We start from the raw sequence: 25,553 nt of genomic DNA, 5'->3' as shown, positions 1-25,553 counted from the left end.
AATGAAGAAAAATGATAATACTTATATAATCAAGATTTATTTAAACAAAAGAAATATACCTCCATTAAATTTATTAAAAACAAAATTTATGCTTATATAATAAGGACAATAATAAACTGATATAATAAATAATATAATTTAAGAACTATACAAATATAAATAATGAGTGGGAATTTTTTTATGGTTGAGTTTCGTTGATTCTTGTATCGTCCACATGATTTTTCAGCACATTCATAACGTCATTGTACAAGAGTCTTTTTGAATCATTAGAAAATAAAAAATCGAGATGACTGAACATCTCAAATGGCACTTGGCGAGATGTCGCGTTTGGTAATTTTGAACGCAACACCATTACGTCCTGAAAGCAAGTTTATTTTTTAATTATTATTTATTATTTTATTTATTATCAATACTGTTTAGTATTTGTTAATGATTACTACTAGTATTTTTTATTACTACTAGTGTTCAGTAATGATTACTATTAGTATTTAGTAATACTATTAATAATATTATTAGTAGTACTATTAGTATTTAGTAATACTATTAGTAGTACTATTAGTATTTAGTAATACTACCAGTAATACTATTAGTATTTAGTAGTACTATTAGTATTTAGTAATACTATTAATAATATTATTAGTAGTACTATCAGTATTTAGGAATACTACTAGTAATACTATTAATAATATTATTAGTAGTACTATTAGTATTTAGTAATACTATTAGTAGTACTATTAGTATTTAGTAATACTACTAGTAATACTATTAGTATTTAGTAGTACTATTAGTATTTAGTAATACTATTAATAATATTATTAGTAGTACTATCAGTATTTAGGAATACTACTAGTAATACTATTAATAATATTATTAGTAGTACTATTAGTATTTAGTAATACTATTAGGATTTAGTAATACTATTAGTAATAGTAGTTCTATTAGTATTTAGTAATTATTATTATTAGTATTCGGTAATGATTACTACTAGAGTTCAGTAATTATTACTATTAGTATATTTATCATATAGCATTTATATTCTCACCTCTCTAGTAGTGTAAGCATCATTTGGTCCATAATATAAAATGACTGGTGAAGTAATATTTTCAAGAGAATATTCCGGTGGTGTCATGTTTTTATAAAGAATTACATTCCTTTCAGGACCAAAATCATATTGACTAAACTTTCCTGCAAAGTTAAAATACATTTTTCACTGATTCAAAAATATATATAGTAAAAAAAACTAAATCAGGCAGAAAAAGAATAAGTTAAAAATAAATAGCAATTTTTGCGAGAAATAATTGAATTTTGAAAAGTTTTTAAATTCAAATCATTGAAAATATAAATTTTTCATACTTTTTAATGAACAATTCTGTAAAAATAAATTTTTTGAAAAATTTTAATTCAAATTCTGTTGAATTTAATTTAATTTTTTTAATATTATATTTTAATATTATTTTCAAAAATTTTAAAGCAATTCTTCGAAAGAATTCAAATATCTTGATAAATAATAAAATTCTTCCCCAAGAATCAATTATTTTCAGGAAGTTTTTGAAAAATTCAATTATTGCAAAATTCAATTATTTTCCTAAATAACAATATTCATCACGAGAATTCAATTATTTTCAAAAGTAATAAAATTCTTTCCAGAAATTCAATTATTTTCAATAGTAATAAAATTCTTTCCAGAAATTCAATTATTTTCAGAAATTTTTAATAAAATTCTTTGCAAAATTCAAATATTTTCATAAATAACAATATTCATCACAGGAATTCAATTATTTTCAACAGTAATAAAATTCTTTCCAGAAATTCAATTATTTTCAATAGTAATAAAATTCTTTCCAGAAATTCAATTATTTTCAGAAATTTTTAATAAAATTCTTTGCAAAATTCAATTATTTTCATAAATAACAATATTCATCACAAGAATTCAATTATCTTCAGAAGTAATAAAATACTTCACAGAAATTCAATTATTTTCAGGAATTTTAATAAAATTCTTTGCAAAATTCAATTATTTTCATAAATAATAGTATTCATCACAAGAATTCAATTATTTTCAATAGTAATAAAATTCTTTCAAGAAATTCAATTATTTTAAATAGTAATAAAATTCTTTCCAGAAATTCAATTATTTTCAGGAATTTTTACTAAAATTCTTTGCAAAATTCAATTATTTTCATAAATAACAATATTCATTACAAGAATTAAATTATTTTCATAAATAAAAATATTTAGATCAATAAAATTCAATTATTTTCATGAATAACGATATTCTTCAATAGAATTCAATTATTTTCATAAATAATAAAATTTTCACAGAAATTGAATTTTTTTAAATACAACTTTTATTATAAAACTTAAAAAAAATCAATTATTCCAACAATTTTTTTTAAATTTATTGACAAAAATTAAATTACTTTCTCAATATAAAAAAATTTTTCAAGGGAATTCAATTATTTAAAAAAATGTTACTTAAAATTCTTTGCTAGAAATCTATTATTTTCATAAATAATAAAATTGTTCTTAGGAATTCAATTATTTTCAAATAAATTATTAAATTAAATTAAATTTTATTATAATTTTATAATTTTATATTAAATTATTAATTTAATTTTAATATGAAATTTTCATAAATTTTGGAATAGAATTGAATTATTTTTTTCAAAATTTTAGTTCGATAGCATTCAATTATTTTCAATTTTCAAAAGTTTTTTTTTTATTAAAATTCTTTTTGTAAAAATTCAATTATTTTCATAATTCATAACCTCCTTCACAAGAATTCAATTATTTTTTCAAATAATCAAATTTTTTTACAGGGATTCAATAATTTAATAAGAAATTTTGTAACAAATTTCTCCGCATAAATTTAATTATTTTCAAAAGTAATAAAATTCTTTTCAGAAATTCAATTACTTTGAAAAATTATTGAAATAATTGAATTCTTGTAGATCTTTCTTATGAGAATTTTTTTAAAAATAAATTTCAGTTATTGTTAAAAGTCGTCAAATTTATTTTTTCGAAAGCTACTTTTTTTCAGTTTTAAAACTACTTTTTTTCTTCCTTTTTGAAAGTTAATTATCGACTGCAAAGCGTAGTAAAGTATAAAGAAGCGAACAAACTTAAATATAGTTTAAAAATGTTTCTAAATTTATATCAATGAGAGAGAAAATTTGTTGTTTACCTACCACTTATAATAATTTGTCTATAATGAAGAACAGTTTCAATTGAAGTTCCTTGAGGGAAGTGTTTTAACATCGTTGGGATCATATTCTGTTTTGAAAGTCAAATTTTTCTAATTAGTGCCGGCCAGTCATTATGAAATTTAGCGATTTTCATTTTAAATGAAAAAGAAATTTAAAAAAATAAATAAATAAATAAACGAAAACAAAATAAATAAAAAAAAAAGTAAATCATTTCTAAATTTGTCAATTTTTAATTAGATAGAAAATAAAAAATTAGAAATAGAATGAATAGAAAGAATAGAAATAAGAAGCTTATGATAAAAGATTACGTACTGTATCGAAATTGTCAGCATTCGTGAGACCAATCAGATTGAAAAATAATTTTCGGCAAAAATATTCAATTCTCGGTCCTTCGCACAATGAGGAATAAACACCCACGGCGCTCGAACTTCTGGGGAATATTTCATGCATTCCCAGCAATTGAAATGTTTTCTAAAAAGAAAATTAAATATGCACTTAATATCAAATCTTTTCAAAAACCTGTTTTCGAAACTTGATTTTCGGACAAAAGTTCAAATCCAAAAGTTAATTATATTATTTAAATGAATTATATTTAATAATATTATTTACACACAAATTATATTTTTGCTCGCATTCTTGCCGTTGAGAAGAATTGTTCTCAAAAATTTTCCTCATTTAATTTCGTTTAATTTGCAATTTAGACGAATTATAGAACCTCAAGTGGATCAGCTGTTTCATTTGGCCGCCGCCATTTTGTTTCTCGTAATTCTTAGAAGTGAGGGTCACTTCTAAGAATTATAAGAAATAAAATGGCGGCGGCCAAACAGAACAGCTGATCCACTTGAAATTTTACAAATCGTCTAAATTCTAAATTAAACGGAAGTTTCAATTAAAAAAAAAAATGTTGGACCCTTTGGTATTTCGAAATAAGAATTATTGCACCTTTTGGTTTTTAGAACAAAGAATTATTGAAACTTTCGTCCTCTAATCCGAAACTTAATTACAACTAAGGTCGAAAAAAATTCTTTCGTTCAAAAAAACCCAAAACCAAAATTAAACAAAAGTTTCTCAAAGTATTTGATTTCTTTGAGAATATCTTAGCGTCGACGCTTAACTCTCTCAGTGTCGTTTTTTTTTTCACTAAACCGAAATATTTTCTTCTCCAAAAAACGAAAAATGATAATTTTTCAATTTTTCGTTTTTTGGAGAAGAAAATATTTCGGTTTAGTGAAAAAAAAAAAAAAATTATCGACGCCAACTTCAGGGACATGAAAGTGAAACTTGTAAATTATCATCAGCTTTATTTTGAAAAAATGCAGAAAATTTTGAAAGCCACATATTTAAGGCTGTATTTAAGGCAACATTTAATGCCACACGTGTGTTACTGAAATATTTGCAAAACGTGTTTGTGTTTCTAGTACGAGAAAAAAAAATATGTGTCGTACGTTATATTTTTTTTCATTATATAGAGACAGACATTTTTTTTTCTAATTATTAATAATAATCACCTGCAACTGTTTTCCATAGCGAATTCCAAGAGTACTAACCAGTCCCGGGAGCACATGGGTGAAAATTGCAACAGGTGCAAATGACAGAACGACATTCACTTTTTCATTATAAGCAGGCTTCATTGAAAGTAGAACTAATTCGATGGTGGTCCCCATGGAATGGCCAAGGAGTGACACCTTTTCCAAACCAGTGGTTTTCAGTATATAGTCAATTGTTGCAGCAGCGTCATGCACTCCGGACTCGTGCCAACTGGAAAAAGAAAAATTTTTTTATTTTATATCTCATCTGTATCATTAAAATTGCAATAGGCCACAAATATTATTATAATTTATTATCTCAAAGAGAGAATTTTACCTAAAACGCCAAAATTTCGATTCTTTGGGTGACAGCCGTTTGTGGCGTTTGCCATAAAAATTACCCCTCGTGTTTAAAAGCCATACGTCGTAGCCTTCGTCACACAATAAATATGCTGCAAATGAGAATTTTTTATTATTTTCATTTTTTAAGAAAAAATAGAATCAACAAGAATTTTTATTATTTTAAATAATTATTATTATTTTCTATTTTATTATTTTATTATTACTTTTAATTATCGTCGTTCTGTCATTCACCTATTCTGTCCATACCTGAAATTAGTCATTGTCGAGTTTTTTTTCTTTCAATTTTCGACAGTTGAAATTTAATTAATTTTAATAATTTTCTTCCAATTTTTTAAAAATTTTCCCTTCAAAGACAAGATTGTTTTTGAAAATGGTAAATAATTATACTTTGAAATATAAAATTTATTTCACTCTTAATTTGAATTAGTGAAAATATTGACTATAATTTGAATTAGTGACTGAATTTTTGCTTTTGTAGAAATGTTTGTAGTAAATTTTACAAATAAAAACAGTAATTTCTGCAAAGTTTGCAGAAATTGCAATTTTTAAAAGATTTTTATGTTTCAATTTATTCATTTTTTATTGATTCATTATTTTAATTTATCAATTTGTTTATTATTTTTATTATAATCGAATTTTTTATTATTCATTCAATTAAAATTTTGAAAATATTTATTTGAAAAAGTTTCGAATAATTGAAATTTATAGTAAAATTCAATTATAAACAAATGAATTTTGTAATTAGTGACGGGAATATTTCTTTTTTGTTTAAATAATTGAATTCGCAAAAAAAAATTTCTCAAAAAATTATTAAAAATATTTTATTTTAGAGAAGAGTGTTAGTTCTAGAATTAATTAAAATTCTAAATTCAATTATTCAACAAAGTTAAAGAAAATTCTCCTCAAGTGTTCAATTATTTTCATAAATAATAAAATTCTTTTCAGGAATTCAATTATTAAAAAATGAAAATTCAATTTTTAATAAAAATTATCTTCTCTAACAGTCAATTATTTTCATAAATAATAAAAAAATTGAAAGTAATCCAACTATTTAAAATAGAATTTGCATAAAAATTTTCAATGAAAATTAATTATTTTAAAAATTTTTATAAAAAGCTTAGTTAGAATTCAATTATTTTCAAAAAATAAAAAATTTAAAAAAATTTAAAAAAATAATAATAATAATAATAATAATAATAATAATATTTAATTTATTAAAATTATTTCAAAATAAATATATTCATCACAAGAATTCAATTATTTTCCCAAATATTAAAATTCCACTCAAGAATTCAATTACTTTTATAAACATTAAATTTTTCTGAATAATTCAATTATGAATATAGAAAAATTTAATTTTTGTATAACAATTTGTAATTTTGCTGAAATCTTTTAAAAATAATTGAATTTTGATCAAATATTTCCAAAATAATTAAATTTTCATAGAATCTTTCAAAAATAATTGAATTTTAAAATAAAATTATTTAAAAATAATTGAATTTTGATCAAATATTTCCAAAATAATTAAATTTTTATAGAATCTTTCAAAAATAATTGAATGTCGTAAAATCTTTCAATAATAATTGAATAAAAATTCAATTATAAAAAATTTATTTAATTTATTTTTTTATTTATTTTATTTATTAATTTATTTAATTTTTTTTTTTTTTTTTTTTATAAAAAATTTTTAAAAATCATTGAATTTTGATAAAATATTTCCAAAATAATTTAATTTTGATAAAAATTTTTTAAAATAATTGAATTTTAAAATAAAATTATTTAAAAATTATTGAATTTTGATCAAATATTTCCAAAATAATTAAATTTTCATAGAATCTTTCAAAAATAACTGAATTTAGTAAAATCTTTCAATAATAATTGAATTTTGATAAAATTTTTTTAAAATAATTGAATTTTGATCAAATATTTCCTAAATAATTGAATTTTGATAAAATTTTTAAAAAATACTTTAATTTTTATAACATTTTTCAAAAATAATTGAATTTAGTAAAATCTTTCAAAAATAATTGAATTTTAAAATAAAATTTTTTAAAAATAATTGAATTATGATCAAATATTTCCAAAATAATTGAATTTTGATAAAATTTTGAAAAAATAATTTAATTTTTATAAAATTTTTCAAAAATAATTGAATTTAGTAAAATCTTTCAAAAATAATTGAATTTTAAAATAAAATTTTTTAAATATATTTGAATTATGATCAAATATTTTCAAAATAAATGAATTTTTATAGAATCTTTCAAAAATAATTCAATATAGTAAAATCTTTCAATAATAATTGAATTTTTATAAAAATTTTTTCAAATAATTGAATTTTGTTCAAATATTTCCAAAATAATTGAATTTTGATAAAAAATTTTTAAAATAATTGAATTTAAAAATAAAATTATTTAAAAATTATTGAATTTTGATCAAATATTTCCCAAATAATTGAATTTTTATAAAATCTTTCAAAAATAAATAAATTCAGTAAAATCTTTTAAAAATAATTGAATTTTGATCAAATCTTTCAAAAATAATTGAATTTTGATAAAATTTTTTTAAAATAATTGAATTTTGATAATTTATTTCCAAAATAATTGAATTTTGATCAAATCTTTCAAAAGGAATTTGAATTTTGATCAAATATTTCCAAAATAATTAAATTTTTATAAAATTTTTCAAAAATAATTGAATTTAGTAAAATCTTTCAAAAATAATTGAATTTTAAAATAAAATTTTTTAAATATATTTGAATTATGATCAAATATTTTCAAAATAAATGAATTTTTATAGAATCTTTCAAAAATAATTGAATATAGTAAAATCTTTCAATAATAATTGAATTTTTATAAAAAATTTTTCAAATAATTGAATTTTGTTCAAATATTTCCAAAATAATTGAATTTTGATAAAAAAATTTTAAAATAATTGAATTTAAAAATAAAATTATTTAAAAATTATTGAATTTTGATCAAATATTTCCCAAATAATTGAATTTTTATAAAATCTTTCAAAAATAAATAAATTCAGTAAAATCTTTTAAAAATAATTGAATTTTGATCAAATCTTTCAAAAATAATTGAATTTTGATAAAATTTTTTTAAAATAATTGAATTTTGATAATTTATTTCCAAAATAATTGAATTTTGATCAAATCTTTCAAAAGGAATTTGAATTTTGATCAAATATTTCCAAAATAATTAAATTTCCATAGAATCTTTTAAAAATAACTGAATTTAGTAAAATCTTTCAATAATAATTGAATTTTGATAAAATTTTTTTAAAATAATTGAATTTTAATCAAATATTTCCAAAATAATTGAATTTTTATAGAATCTTTTAAAAATAATTGAATTTAGTAAAATCTTTCAATAATAATTGAATTTTTATAAAAATTTTTTCAAATAATTGAATTTTGTTCAAATATTTCCAAAATAATTGAATTTTGATAAAAAATTTTTAAAATAATTGAATTTAAAAATAAAATTATTTAAAAATTATTGAATTTTGATCAAATATTTCCCAAATAATTGAATTTTCATAAAATCTTTCAAAAATAAATAAATTCAGTAAAATCTTTTAAAAATAATTGAATTTTGATCAAATCTTTCAAAAATAATTGAATTTTGATAAAATTTTTTTAAAATAATTGAATTTTGATAATTTATTTCCAAAATAATTGAATTTTGATCAAATCTTTCAAAAGGAGTTTGAATTTTGATCAAATATTTCCAAAATAATTGAATTTTGATAAAATTTTTTAAAAATAATTGAATTTTTAAAAAATACAAAGGAATTCAGATTTTTGAAGAATTTTAATTACAAATATAAATGATTTCTTTGGAATTTTAATAATTCTAAAAATACAATTTATTTAAGTAATTGAGTTTCAAATGGTTTTAAAATTGAAAATTTTAAAAATAAAGATTTTAAATTGTAAATAAAACTTGTATAGTATCATAATAATTTTAATAATATTATTGTACATTATAATAATAAATAATATAATGAAAGTACCCAAATCTTTTCCAGGTCCTCTCAGAATCCAGATATCAGAAGCGGCAAACAGTCCATGAATAAGAAGCACTACCGGTTTTCCCGGTGTGACTGGTGACTTTGGACCTCCAGATATTCGGTGAGTTGACAAAATATATCCATCGTCAGTGGTGACGTCATGCTCCTCTGCCGTGTAACCGGACGATTGAACCATGTCCACCTAAAAAACTTAGATTCCTCTTAATAAACTTGTCCTTGCAACGAGAAAAATTACACTACTTGAGAAATGACACTCTTCAAAAAAAAAAAAAAAAAAAAGAAAAAGAAAAATATAGAGAGAAAGAAAACACCGCGAGTCTCAGACAGAACGAAAGAAAACACTCGGATTAAATGTCAGTACAGAGGGAAAAAAAAGTTAATTGAAAATTTATACGAGAAAATTTTATTACTATTATCATGCAAAATATTTTTATACTTATTAAATTTTATTTTAATAATACATATTTTTAATACTCAATTTTTTTTTTTGCTTTACGTTTAAACACTTTTTTTTTCTTTTCTGTTGTATTTTGAAAAATAATTTTCTCTACTGCTTATTATAATATTGAATATATATTTGCGGCGAGTGGTAATATTTTTAAATGATTTTTTTGTTATTTTTTTTTATTGACTAAATGTCAAGTAGTGGAGAAAATTTTATAAAAAAATTTTATAAAAATATTACAAAGTTCAACTTATTGCAAACAGAATAATAAATATTAAGGGGAAAAAAAAAATTCTCGACGCATATTTAATGACTTTTTTAATTCCGTTTTTCTTGACAAATTTCTTTGTCAAGTTTTTTACTTTTTTACTGGTGTTACTTTTTTTATACTGTTTCTCTTAATTAAAAAAAAAACAAACAAAAATTATTAAGAAATTTTCGAGTTAGAAAAGAATTTTAATTGAAAATTCCAAGAATAATTGAATTTGACGTGAATTCCATTTAAAATTTTTATAAATAATCGAATTTCCAAAGGTTTCAATTTCAAAATTTGGAATTTTAATAAAATTTCTTGCAAAATTCAATTATTTTCATAAACAACAATATTTATAACAAGAATATTCAATTATTATCAAAAACTAATAAAATTCTTCGTCGAAATTCAATTATTCAAGAAAATTTTAATAAAATTCCCCTCAAGGATTCAATTATTTTCATAATTAATACCTAAAACTCTTCTTAGGAATTCAATTACTAAAATCCAAAAATTCAATTTTTTATAATAATTTTCTTCTTAAAAATTCAATAATTTTTATAAATAATAAAAAAAAATTCAAAGGAATTAAATTATTTAAAATAGAATTTGCATAAACTTTTTCGACGCAAATCAATTATTTTCAACATTTCAATAAAAAGGTTCGTCAAAATTTAATTATTTTCAAAAACAAATATTCATCACAAAAATTCAATTATTTTCAAACGTAATAAAATTCTTTGCAAAAATTCAATTATTTTCAGGAATTTTAATAAAATTTCTTGCAAGATTCAATTATTTTCATAAACAACAATATTTATCACAAGAATTCAATTATTTTCAAAACCAATTAAAGTCTTCGTCGAAATTCAATTATTCAAGAGAAGTTTAATAAAATTGTCCTCAAGAATTCAATTAATTATATACAAATAGTTTTTTAACTACATGCAATTTAAAAATTTCCAAATAATTGGAATTTAGTAAAAATTTTCAAAAATAATTGAATTTTGATAACATTTTTTTAAAATAATTTAATTTTCATAAAATCTTTGAAAAATAATTGAATTTCGATCAAATTTATTTTAAAAAATCATTAAATTTTGATCAAGTATTTCCAAAATAATTGACTTTTTATAAAATCTTTCCAAAATAATTGACTTTTTATAAAATCTTTCAAAAATAATTGAAATTTGATAAAATTTTTTAAAAATAATTGAATTTTGATCAAATCTTTCAAAACTAATTGAATTTTCATAAAATCTTTAAAAAAATAATTAAATGCAGTAAAATCTTTCAAGAATAATTAAATTATGATCATTACTTCCAATATAATTAAATCTTCATAAAAGCTTTCAAATAGAATTGAATTTTGATAAAATTTATTTTAAAAAATCATTGAATTTTCACAAAATCAAAAAAAAAATAATTGAATATTCATAAAATCTTTAAAAAGTAATTTAGTTTTGATAAAATCTTTAAAAAATAATTGAATGTTAATAAAGTTTTGTTTAAAAGAATTGAATTTTCATAAAATTTTTAAAAAATAATTGAATTTGTGATAAAATTTTTTTAATATAATTAAATTTTTATAAAATCTTTGAAAAATTATTGAATTTTCACAAAATCTTTATGAAAATAATTGAATTTTAATAAAATATTTGAAAAATAATTGAATTTTGATAAAATCTTTCAAAAATCATTGAATTTTCACAACATCTTTTAACAAATAATTGAATTTTGATAAAATCTTTCAAAAATAATTGAATTTTATTTATGATGTTTCGGTTGTTTGGATTTTGTTTGAATAATTGAATTTTAATAAAATTTATTTAAAAAATCCTTAAATTTTCACAAAATCTTAAAAAAAAATAATTGAATATTCATAAAATCTTTAAAAAATATCATTAAATTTTCACAAAATCTTTAAAAAATAATTGAATTTTGATAAAATTTTTGAAAATAATTGAATTTTGATAAAATGTTTTAAAAATAATTGAATTTTGATAAAAAAAATTTAAAATTAATTGCATTAGTGTTAAAACTTTTTTAAAATAATTGAATTTCCATAAAATCTTTAAAAAATAATTGAATTTTGATTAAAATCTTTTAAAAATAATTGAATTTCTATAAAATCTTCAAAAAATAATTGAATTTTGACTAAACTCTTTTAAAAACAATTGAATTTTGATTAAAATCTTTTAAAAATAATTGAATTTCCATAAAATCTTTAAAAAATAATTGAATTTTGACTAAACTCTTTTAAAAATAATTGAATTTTCATAAAATATTTTAAAAATAATTGAATTTTGATAAAGTCTTTTAAAAATAATTGAATATTCATAAAATCTTTAAAATATCATTGAATTTTTACATAATCTTTAGAAAATAATTGAATTTTGATAAAATCTTTAAAAATTATTTAATTTTGATAAAATGTTTTTAAAATAATTGAATTTTGATAAAAAAATTTTTAATTAATTGAATTTGTGATAAAATTTTTTAAAATTAATTGAATTTGTGATAAAATTTTGTTGTGATAAAATAATTAAATTTCTATAAAATCTTTAAAAAATAATTGAATTTTGATTAAAATCTTTTAAAAATAATTGAATTTTTTGCAAATTCCAAAAAAATCAGATTTTTGAAGAGTTTTAATATTTAATTACAGATACAAATGAATTTTCTAAAAGTTTATTAAATTCTAAAAATGCAACTTATTTAAATAATCGAATTTCAAATGGTTTCAAATTGAAATTTTAGAAAAATAAAGATTTTAAATAATTTTCATAATTAAAAGCACAAGAGAACTTGTGTTAGACTAGAAAAAATTTCTCTAATATAAAGAAATTTGATGTTTCGGATGATGATTTTTTTATCACATTTTTCTGCAGATATCAAATTGAGACAAAAAAAAAAAGTATCAAAATTGTTGCCTCGCAACAATTTTGATACTTTTTTTTTGTCTCAATTTGATATCTGCAGAAAAACTGTGGTAACAACCATAATGTAGATAAATTAATAAATATAATTCTAATAATGAATTAAAAATTAATAAAAAAACACTCACAAACATTTGGAGTTGACTTCCGGTATTCTCTCCATTTGATGAAAGTATTTGTTGATTTTGTTGTTCGTCATCGTGAATACGAAATGTGGTGGCAGTGAAGGCAGTGCGAGATAAATGGCCAATAAAGAGGAATAATGTAAAGAAGGCAAATCCTCGATGTGCGGACAGTTTCCGCATGTCGAAATGGGAAAGGCACTCGCGAAAATTTCGTTATCAGAATTGTGATAGCGAAGAAAAGCGCGAGTGCGCGTCTCACCGTTTGACAGCAAACATACTAATGACAATATTCCTCCTTGAGAATCCTTTTAGTTTTTGTGGACGCATATGTACGCATAAATGAGGGGGGAAAAAGGGGTCTTCTCACCAAGTCACACGGCGACCTTGCCGAAAATCCCCCTTTAAAACACCAAACACCCTACTCCTTTTATTTAACTCTCTCCTTAACCCTCTATCCTTGTCCCTCTCACTTTCTGCTAACTGCGCGATTTTCATCGAGCCCGAGCCTCACGAGAACCTGCAAAGAATTTTAAAAAACAAAAATTATTATTTTTTTTTTGTTAAAAACTAGCTTTGCGGCTTTGACCCACGAATTCTAATAAAAAGAACCTTCAAATTTTTCTATTTCTCACAAATAATTGAAATTTTTAGAAATAATTGAATTTTCAAGTACAATTTTTTCATTAATAAACAATATCACAAGAATTCAATTATTTTCGAAATTAATAAAATTTTTCATAAAAATTCAATTATTTTCGAAACTAATAAAATTTATCACAAAAATTCAATTATTTTCGAAAATTTTTTAAAAAATCTCGTCAAAATTCCAACTATCTTTTAAAATAGCCAAAATTCAATTATTTTCAAAAATAATAAAAATTTCAGGGAATTTAATTATTTAAAATAGAATTTGCCTTAAATTTTTCGGAAAAAAATAATTATTTAAAAATTTTTTTTGAAATTCTTCCCAAAAATTCAATTATTCTCGAAAGTAATAAAATTTATCATTGAAATTCAATTATTGTCGAAAATTAAAAAAAAAAATCTCCTCAAAATTTCAATTATCTTTTAAAATAGCCAGAATTCAATTATTTTCATAAATAATAAAAATTTCAGGGAATTCAATTATTCAAAATAGAATTTGCATTGAATTTTTCGGAAAAAAAACAATTATTTAAAAAAATTTTTATCAAATTCTTCCCAAAAATTCAATTATTCTCATGAATTTTAATAGATTTCTTTGCAAAATTCAATTATTTTCATAAATAAAATTCTTTACAGAAATTTAATTATTTTCATAAATAATAAAAATTTCAGGGATTTCAATTATTTAAAATAGAATTTGCATTAAATTTTTCGAAAAAAAAACAATTACTTAAAATTTTTTTTAAATTCATCCTCAAAATTCAATTATTTTCGAAAGTAGAAAAATTTATCACAGAAATTCAATTATTTTCGACAATTTTCAAAAAATTTCAATTATCTTTATGAATAGCAACAATTCAATTATTTTCAACAACAATATTTCTTACAGAAATTCAATTATTTTCGAAAAAGTACTTAAATTCTTCTGAGTAATTTAATTATTTTTAATATTTAAAAAAAAATTTTTCGTTAAGATTTCAATTATTTTTATAAATAGCAAAATTCTTTACCGAAATTCAATTATATACTTAAAAATTTCATTAAAATTATTCGTAAGAATTCAATTGTTTAAGATAGAACTTTTAAGAAAAATGTTTCCAAGAATTCAACTATTACTTTCAAAACTATTAAAATTCTTCTCAAGAATTCAATTATTTTCACAAATAAACAAATTTTTCATTTCAATTCAATTATTTTGAAAATGTCAACAAAATTGTTCACGAAAATTCAATTATTTTCATAAAAATAATAAAATTCTTTACATGAATTCAATTATGTTTAGAAATATAGAATTTAAACAAAATTTTCGATAGAATTCAATTATTTTGATAACAATTTTAGTAAAAATTCTTCAAAAATTAAGTTATTTTCAAAGATTTTAATAAAATTCTTTATAAGAATTGTTTTATTTCAATTAAATTTTAATTAAATATCTCGAGAAAATTCAATTATTTTCAAAAATTTAAATAAAATTCTTAGAAACGATTCAATTTTTTTTTGAATTTTTAATGATTTTCAAAAAAAAGTTATGGCATGAATTCAATTATTTTTTTCAATTATTTAAAAAAAATTCTTGTCAAGAATTCAATTCTTTTAGAAATAGCAAAATTCTTCTCGAAAATTCAATTATATTTTCAAAAATATTAATACAATTCTCTTCAAAATTCCAATTATTATTTGCAAAATATTTTCTCATTTCAATTATTTTCAATATCTACTATTTTCATAAAAGTTCGCAAAAGAATTCAATTATTTTAAAAAGATAATAAATAAATTCTACTGAAAAATTCAATTACTTTTACAAATAAAAAAATTTTTCACTGGAATTCAATTATTTAAAAAACTTTAATAAAATTCTTCTCAAGGATTCAATTATTTTCATAAAATAATGAAATTGATCGCAGAATTTCAATTATTTTTAAATTTTAATACAATTTTAATCGAATTTCTCGAAAAAAGCAATTATTCATAGAAGTTTTATTAAAATTCATCGAAGGAATTCAATTTTAAGTAAAATTCAATTATTCAATAAATTATTTATTTTTGCATTTTAATAATTAAATTTTCGCTGAATTTTCTATTAAGAATTGATCTAAAAATCAATTTCAGTTAAAATTTTGAATAATTGAATATTAAAAGCATTATGTATAGCTTGAATTTTCAGAAATAATTGATTTTTGAAAATGTTTCAAATTAAAATCTTTGAAAATTTATAATTTTTCATAATTTTAACGAACAATTTTCAAAGAACTTTTTCAAAAATTATTAAAAATAATTTTATTTAAAGAAGGATTTTAGTTAAAAAATCTTAGAAAATAAGAATTGAATTGAAATGATGAAACTAATTTTGAAAAAGGTACAGTAACAATATTCTTATAATATAAAATAATAATTTCATCACTCGGTCATTTTAATTGTCTATTAATTTTTAGACTGAATCCAAATATTCTTTGGGGTAAAAAAGAAGTCAAAATTTTTTCTGGAAATCAGAAAAGTCATGAAAGAACAAAATTAAATTTTTGTGTCCATCCTAATTACTAAATTAATTTAGAGACAGACCGCTTATTATCAACTAAGTTATTTTATTCTTTATTATTGTTTTTTTTTATTTATTTATTTGATAATAATTTGTTTTAGGCATTATTATTAATATTTTATATTCTTAATCGCATCGCATAATATGGTAAAAAAATAAAGCAAAAATTCATAATATTAGACACATCTAAAAGTTCCCTTTCATTTTTCGTTTTCACTAGATGTATTCACTTATTAGTTATTATTGAACGTATCGCATTTATCGTCTTTCTTCTTTCTTTTTTTTTCTTTTTTTAGAAAAAAGAAACATAGTCCTACTTTTGTTAATTGTAAGAAATCTATATGAGCGAGTAAAAAATGTATCCGTGAATGGTTTCGTTTTTTAATGAAAGGAGGGAAAACAGAATTAGAATATTTTTTTTATGAGAAAGCTTTATTATATATGCCTGGAATTCGTGTCAAATGATGGCAAACCGGGTTAATAGGGAGTTCTCGAGAGATTAAATCATCCTTCTTCTTCTTCATCTTCTTCTTTTTTTTTTTTTTTTTATTTAAATTTGTAATCAAGAAATTTTTGAATTTCAAAATATATATATGTATATATAGACATTTTAGAATTATGTGTCGTCGTCGAGAACGAACTCGATTTTTCCAACTAAGAAATTCATCCGGGAATTACGATATTTATAAATACATATATTCATATATTTTATATATTGACACAATTTTATTATTTTTTTTTTTGAATTCTTCTCAAGAATTCAGTTATTTTCAATATTATTATTATATTTTCAATATTTTATTCGGAATTGTATTTTTGAAGAATTTGAAATTAAAATTTAAAAAATAATTGAATTTTGCAAAAATTTAGCATTGAAGGTAGAAAAAAGGTAAATATTTTTCAATGAAAATTAGAAAAAACAGTAAATAGTAAACATTTTTACTAATTAAAATTTATAAAATAAGAGATACAAAATTTTTAAGTAATTATAATTATAATTATAATTTTAATTATAATTATAATTATAATTATTTAATTATTATAATTATAATTATTTAATTATTATAATTATAATAAAAATAATAAAAATCAAGTCTTTAATGAAAACCTAAAATTCTAAATGTCCCTAACTTGAGTTAATATTTAATTATTTATTTACAATATCAATGCGGTTTTTTTTAAATTATTTAAAAATTCTTCGCACAAAGTCAATTATTTTCCACAATAATAAAAATTTCAAAGGAATTCAATTATTTAAAATAGAATTTGCATCAAATTTTTCGACGAAAATTAATTATTTTAAAAATTTTAATAAAATTCTGCGTCAGAATTCAATTATTTTTCAGGAATTTAGAAAAAATCCTTTGCAAATTAAATTATTTTCAAAAACAACTATATTTATCACGAGAATTCAATTATTAACATACAAAAAAATTTAATTTTTATAATAATATTGTAACTGTCTATGTTATTTTTTAAAGTTATATTTTCAAAATGTTATAATAAAGAAATTTTTTAAATTAATTTCTTAAATATATTTTTCAATAATTTTTTAAAGATAATAGTTTTTCAATTATATATAATTGAAAAATTTCTAAGTAATTGAAATTTGGTGAAATCTTTTAAAAATAATTGAATTTTGAAAAAATATTTGTCAAATATAATTAAATTTTGATAAAATCTGTTAAATATAATTGAATTTTGATCAAATCTTTCAAAAATAATTGAATTTTGATAAATATTTTTTAAAAATAATTGAATTTTGATAAATATTTTTTAAAAATAATTGAATTTTGATAAATATTTTTTTAAAATAATTGAATTTTGATAAATATTTTTTAGAATTAGAAATAATTGAAATTTGATGGAATCTTTCTAAAATAATTGAATTTTGATAAACATCATTTAAAAATAATTAAATTTTTATCAAATCTTTTTATAATAATTCAATTTTTATCAAATTTTTCAAAAACAATTGAATTTTGGTAAAATCTTTCAAAAATAATTGAATTTTGATAAATATCTTTTAAAAATCATTGAATTTTCATCAAATCCTTCAAAAATAATTGAACTTTGTTGAAATCTTTTTAAAATAATTGAATTTTTATCCATTTTTTTAAAAATAATTGAATTTTGTTAAAATAATTCAAAAATAATTGAATTTTGATAAATATCTTTTAAAAATCATTGAATTTTCATCAAATCCTTCAAAAATAATTGAACTTTGTTAAAATCTTTTTAAAATAATTGAATTTTTATCCATTCTTTTAAAAATAATTGAATTTTTATCAAATCTTTCAAAAACAATTGAATTTTTATCAAATTTTTCAAAAATAATTGAATTTTGGTAAAATCTTTAAAAAATAATTGAATTTTAATAAATAACTTTTAAAAATCATTGTTTTTTTTATCAAATCTTTGTAAAATAATTGAATTTTGCAAAAATTTAGAATTAAAGTTAGAAAAATAGTAAATATTTTTTTATGAAAATTAGAAAAAAGTCGGAGAAAGAAAATATAGAATAAAATTTTTATGAATCGTCTACTCTCTAGATTTTAATTCGTAAAAACTTATATTAATTGTATTTAATGATGGACTTTTTGCTTTTAAATTAGTAAATTTTGTTAATAAATTAGTAAAAATTACTATTTAATATTAAAAATGACTAATACAATAGCAAAAAGTCAGTCTACAATTAAAAGTAGAAAACATTATTACTAATTCAAATTAAGAGAATAAAACGAGATTTAAAAATTTTTAAGTAATACTAATAATTATTAGAATTATAATAAAACTAATAAAAATCAAGTCTTTAATAAAAACCGAAAATTCAAAATATCTCTAAATTGAATAAATATTCAATTAAAGTCCAATTAGTATTCAATTAATATTTAATTTATTTTTAAACAATATTTGAAATGAATATTTAGAAATAAATATTGATTGTAATAATAAAAATTGAAATTGAATAAAAAAAGAAAAAAAAAGAATTTTGCTGTTTAAGAAAAGTAAAATTTTCTCGCGCGTATGTAGCAAAAATTTTTGTTGTTTTTGAGTCTGGTCCATATGCCGGCACCGAAAAACCGGTTTTCGCTCATTAAAATAATCACTATTAAAGATAGCGGGAAAAATGACTTGCTTGTGATTCATCATCTTTAACGGAATAATCAGATGTTCGACTTTACACATATAAAGGAGAAAAAAGAAATTGAAGTGATAAATTATACTTGAGAATAGTTTATGGCGTTAAAATGTATGTCCTCTCTTCTCACTCATTTTGTATTATATTTGTTTGTCATTTTGTTTTTTCTTTCTTTCTTCATTTTTTTTTTTTTTTTTTTTTTTGCGCTTTAATCTTTTTAAATCCGGGATATTATGGATGAGTGACACAAAGAAGCATTGAAACTCGAAACAGATTGACGTACAAATTGTATTGCATGTTACATTGCTGCAGTTGTGTGCTGAATGCTTAATTTTCAACTTGAGAGCGAGAGAGAAAGAGAGAGAGAGGGGGGGAGAGAAAATCTACTGTATAGAATAATACCCCCGAATTGTATAGTGTGAGCGCAAAATTGATTCCAATTTTCAGAAATATTTCATTTTCACACAGAAATTGCTTTTTGAATTATTTCTGAATTTATGTTCGGATTTTTTTGTTATTTTTTTTACATTGTTTTCTTTTTTTTTTATTTGTGAATTTTATTCAATGAAATTTTTTTTATTCAATTCAAAACCTTGTGAAATTTAACAAATTTCTAAAAATTACAACTAAAATAATTGAATTTTCGAAGGATTATATCAAAAATCCAATTATTTTCTACAATTTTTTAAAATATTCTCGTCAAGATTTCAATTATTTTTAAGTAATAGTAAAATTTTTCGCGAAAATTCAATTATTTTCATAAATTATAAAAATTTCCGAGGAATTCAATTATTTAAAATGGAATTTCCATAAAATTTTTCAAAGAATTATTTAAGAAAGTTTTATAAAATTCTTCGAAAGAATTCAATTATTTTTAGAAATTTCAAAAAAAAATTCTTTGTAAAATTCAATTATTTTTAAAAATAACAATATTTATCACAAGAATTCAATTATTTTTGAAAACTAATAAAATTCTTCGTCGAAATTCAATTATTTGAAAAATTAAAAAAAAAATGTTCGCAAGAATTCAATTATTTATTTATTCACAATGCCCCGCATTTTTTTTTAATTATATAAAAATTCTTCCTCCAAATTCAATTATTTTCATAAAAATAATAAAAAATTTAAAGGAATTCAATTTCAATTATTTAAAATAGAATTTGTAAAAAATTTTTCGATGAAAATCAATTATTTAAAAAATTTTAATAAAAAGCTTCGTCAGAATTCAATTATTTTCAGGAATTTTATTAAAATTCTTTGCAAAATTCAACTATTTTCAAAAATAACTATTTATCACAAGAATTGAATTATTATCAGGAATTTTAATAAAATTCCATGCAAAATTTAATTGTTTTCAAAAGTAATAAAATTCTTCCTCGAAATTCAATTACCTATTCAAGAAAATTTTAAGAAAATTGTCCTCAAGAATTCGATTATTTTCACAAATATTAAAATTCCACTCGGAAATTTAATTTTTTTCATAAATATTAAAATTTTTTTAGGGATTCAATTTTATTTTCATAAATAATAAAATTGCTTTTAGGAATTCAATTATTAAAATACAAAAATTAATTTATTATAAATATATTTTACAATCATTTTTAAAAGACTAGTTTTTCAATTATATATAATTAAAAAATTTCCAAGCAATTGAAATTTGGTAAAATCTGTCAAAAATAATTGAATTTTGAAAAATATGTTTTAAAAATAATTGAATTTTGATAAAATCTTTTAAAAATAATTGAAATTTGATATAATCTTTTTAAAATAATTGAAATTTGATCAAATCTTTTAAAAATAATTGAAATTTGATAAAATCTTTCAAAAATAATTGAATTTTGAAAAATATCTTTTAAAAATAATTGAATTTTGATCAAATCTGTCAAAAATAATTGAATTTTGAAAAATATTTTTTAAAAATAATTGAATTTTGATAAAATCTTTTAAAAATAATTGAAATTTGATCAAATCTTTTTAAAATAATTGAAATTTGATAAAATCTTTTAAAAATAATTGAATTTTGAAAAATATCTTTTAAAAATAATTGAATTTTGATCAAATCTGTCAAAAATAATTGAATTTTGAAAAATATGTTTTAAAAATAATTGAATTTTGATAAAATCTTTTAAAAATAATTGAAATTTGATAAAATCTTTTTAAAATAATTGAAATTTAATCAAATCTTTTGAAAATAATTGAAATTTAATAAAATCTTTCAAAAATAATTGAATTTTGAAAAATATCTTTTAAAAATAATTGAATTTTGATCAAATCTGTCAAAAATAATTGAATTTTGAAAAATATTTTTTAAAAATAATTGAATTTTGATAAAATCTTTTAAAAATAAATGAAATTTGATCAAATCTTTTAAAAATAATTGAAATTTGATAAAATCTTTCAAAAATAATTGAATTTTGAAAAATATCTTTTAAAAATAATTGAATTTTGATCAAATCTGTCAAAAATAATTGAATTTTGAAAAATATGTTTTAAAAATAATTGAATTTTGATAAAATCTTTTAAAAATAATTGAAATTTGATAAAATCTTTTTAAAATAATTGAAATTTAATCAAATCTTTTAAAAATAATTGAAATTTAATAAAATCTTTCAAAAATAATTGAATTTTGAAAAATATCTTTTAGAAATAATTGAATTTTGATAAAATCTTTTAAAAATAATTCAATTTTGTTAAAATCTTTCAGAAATATTTGAATTTTTTCATTAAATCTTTCAAAAATAATTGAATTTTAAAAAATTGGAGTAAAAGAAATTCAAAGAATTACTTTTTTCAAAAATATTTTAATATAATTTTTAGAAGCTGATTTTCATTTATTTTCATTTTCAAATTTTACATTTCAAGATTTTTCATTAAAACTTTTGTGAATTCAATTATTTTAAAAATTTGTAATTAAAATTCATCAAAAGTTGTGATTGTCAAAAAATTTAATAAAATACTTGAAAAAAATTAATTATTATTTTTAATTAAATTTAACAAAATTTCAATTATTCCAAAGCTTTTTTTATTTGGAAGACAAAAAACTTGCAATTTTTTAAAATAAGTCGAAAAAAGTGTCAATTTTTGAAAATATCGAAAAAAGTCGAAAAAGTCATAATATTGAAAGTTTCTCAAAATAAATAACGAAAATATTAATTGGAAAAATTAAAAATTTGCTAATTCAGGGATATTTATAGTTGTTACAAGTCAACATTTTTTTCCGAGTGTCATTATAATTAGATATTTGGAAAAGAATTTTATTATCGCTGTTATTAAAACAATGCATAGCAGGTAGTAAATATTAATAAATAATTTTAAATTAAAATTCATATTTTTAGTTAATAATAAATTAATAAGAAATTAATAAATGAATAAGAAATTAATAAATTAAAAGGAAATTGATAAACCAATAAGAAATTGATAAATTCACAAGAATTTAATAAATGAATAAAAAATTAATAAATTTGGTAGGAAATTAATAAATTAGTAAAAAATTAATAAATTAACAGGAAATTAATTAATTAATAAGAAATTAATAAATTATTAGGAAATTAATAAATTATTAGAAAATTACTAAATTATTAGAAAATTAATAAATTATTAGAAAATTACTAAATTATTAGAAAATTAATAAATTAATAAAAAAATTAATAAATTATGAAATTAATATGAATTATTTAACTGCAGGAAATTAGAGAATAATTTGGAATTGAAAATCAAGTTATTAGCATATTATTTTTTGCGCGACAACATTGAAAAAATTTTTTCCCTTTTCCTTTCGGGGTTAAATATTGTGTTGCACTCGAATGTTAAAAATTTAATTATATCACTTCCGGTGAACAAGTTCTTATTTTTTGTGGGTCAATTTATATAAAGATAATTATGAAATCATATATGTTCATATATGTAAGTTTGAATAGTTCTTTTTCGCATTTGACATGGTCGTTCAACTTTTTAGTATAATTGTATGTAAGTATACTTATAAATACTTTCGCTTATAAGAACCAATATTATAACCGGTTCACTTTTCACTTGCGACAGTTTCTGTTTACAAGTTCCTCTGGTTAGCATACCAGAAAACATCTATAATGACAATCAATTAATCATCGTCACTGGAATTTACTCGCAACGTGTATATAATTTTATATTTTATATTCCCCCGAAAAATTTCATCATCAAACTCTGAAATTTTTTATGTTTCAAATTATTTGAAACTAAATTTAGCTTCAAATAATTTGAAACATAAAAAACCGATTAGAATTTTTTTTAAATTTTTTTATTAATTAATTAATTATTTAGTTTTTATTGATTATTTAATTAACACTAATTTTAATTAATATTAATCAATTTGTTTATTTATTTTTCATTTATTTTATTTATTTATTACTCAATATTTCTAAAACTTTGGAAATTGTTTAACTAAAAATTAGTTTATTTACTTTTTATTCGTTTTTATATTTATTCTTATTTTCTGAAACTTTTGAAATTTTTTAATTATAAATTTGTTTATTTATTCACTTTTTATTCGTTTTTTTTATTTATTTTTTAATTTCTAAAACTTTGAAAATTGTTTAATTAAAAACTAATTAGTTAATTTAATTTTTAATAATTTTTGTATTTATTTGTAATTTTTAAAATTGTGGAAATTGTTTAATTATAAACTAAATAGTTAATTTACTTTTTATAATTTTTGTCTTTATTTGTATATAATTTTTAAAACTTTAAAAATTATTTAATTATAAACTAATTAGTTAATTTAATTTTTATTAATTTTTTTATTTATTTGTAATTTTTAAGACTTTGGAAATTATTTAATTCTTTGTAAAATTAAAAATTATTATTTTAAAATAGTAAAAAAATTGAAAAGTTATGAGATTTATAGAATTTTTTTTATAGTCCAACTGAATTTAAGGATAAATTTTTACAATTGTTTTTCAAATTTATTTTTTTGAAAGTAAATTAATTTTGTAATGAATAAGATAACAAATAAAAATTTAAAATAGAAAATTTCAATTTTAGAAATTAAAGTTTGTTGAGATTTCGAAATATTAATTAAATAATTACGTTTTTTTTTCTTTTTCTAACTTGTATTTTTGACAATAATTATTTCGTAGAGTAAGAAAATTAATTTTGTTACTAAATAAATTTTAATTATTTTTCTTTTTCGGAATAATTAATTTTGAAGTAATTAATAATGAGGCTTCTTAATAATTATTTTTGAAATGATTAATTAATTTTAAAACGATTAATTAATTGTAAAGTAATTAATTAATTTCGAAACGATTCATTATGTTTAAAATACTTTTTTAATTTCAAAACGACTAATTAATAATTTTAAAATGATTCGGTAATTTCTAAACCGCATTAATTAATTTCTGTATTAATTAATTTTAATGTAATTAATTTTAGAGTAATTAATTAATTTTAAAGTAATTAATTAATTTAAAATTAAAAATTAATTAATTTAAAATTAAAAATTAATTAATTTTTAATTAATTAATATTTTAAAAAATAATTCATCGGAAGAAAAAATTCGTTAATTTCAAACTTGAGAAAAATCAAATAAACTGTAAATATAATTATAATAAAATTTTTTAAAATAAAAATTGTCTATAAAATATTTATATATAAAAAATTTACATACATATTTTTGTGTAAAAATTTACATACAACACACTTGTTGAAATGTAAAATTGCACAGTTACAGGGAGTCAAAATATGGCAATTTTTTTTTTTTTAATAAAATTAATTGACACTCACTTCACTTTTTAAATCAAAAGACAACACAGCTGACACTCGAAGATTTCCAAATGAGAATTTTTTTTTTTTTTTTTTGAGTTAACAGTGAATTTAAATAATAAATTCAATGAGATCAACGTCAATAGAATGTGACTTAAATAATAAATTGTTAATACAAATATTTAAAGAGCGATACATTTAGAGAATAATAATAACAACAATAAAAAAAAAGAAGAAGAAGCAGGAACAACGAAAAGAAAAAAAAGAATAAAAGGAACTTGACATGAAACACGACGGACTGTACGGATTCTTGAAGAATGATTTTTTCGTGGTCAACGGCCGTCTACAGGGGCCTTATGCGAGAAGAAGGGGTAATACAAGACATAGTTCATTCATTGGCGTCGAGTCCTCCAGTTTCTTTTACGGGTCCTATGTAAATAACTACAAAAAAAATCTGAAAAAGGAATTTTACCAACCGAATTTTTTTTTTTTTTTTTTTTCATTCATTTTTTACTCTTATTTTTTTTTTATTTATTTATTTTATATTTATCTAGTTTCTTTTATTTCTCTTTTGCTCTTTTATTCTTATCACTTGAGAG

General features: G+C 18.8%; 1 protein-coding gene across 3 annotated transcripts; it reads right to left on the bottom strand.

The window, feature by feature from the left end:
* Positions 1-54: 54 nt before the first annotated feature.
* LOC122510888 (lipase 3-like) lies at positions 55-25,281 on the bottom strand. 3 transcript variants are annotated; one of them, XM_043625830.1, is made up of 9 exons: positions 24,860-25,281; positions 12,899-13,412; positions 9,116-9,314; positions 5,070-5,184; positions 4,715-4,964; positions 3,519-3,677; positions 3,189-3,273; positions 1,043-1,185; positions 55-358 (listed from the first exon to the last, which is right to left on the bottom strand). In XM_043625830.1, exons 2-9 carry the CDS (start codon positions 13,073-13,075, stop codon positions 179-181), a joined length of 1,308 nt encoding a protein of 435 aa, XP_043481765.1. In that variant the 5' UTR covers positions 13,076-13,412; positions 24,860-25,281; the 3' UTR covers positions 55-178. The 3 variants fall into 3 exon arrangements, with proteins under 3 accessions (XP_043481765.1, XP_043481764.1, XP_043481766.1); XM_043625829.1 differs by having other exon boundaries at positions 24,976-25,281; XM_043625831.1 differs by lacking the exon at positions 24,860-25,281 and having other exon boundaries at positions 9,116-9,322; positions 12,899-13,036.
* Positions 25,282-25,553: the final 272 nt, after the last annotated feature.

Source organism: Leptopilina heterotoma, unplaced genomic scaffold, assembly GCF_015476425.1.
Source record: "Leptopilina heterotoma isolate Lh14 unplaced genomic scaffold, ASM1547642v1 Lhet_77, whole genome shotgun sequence".
NCBI classification, from domain to species: domain Eukaryota; kingdom Metazoa; phylum Arthropoda; class Insecta; order Hymenoptera; family Figitidae; genus Leptopilina; species Leptopilina heterotoma.
This window is presented reverse-complemented; position numbering and strand designations above follow the sequence as displayed.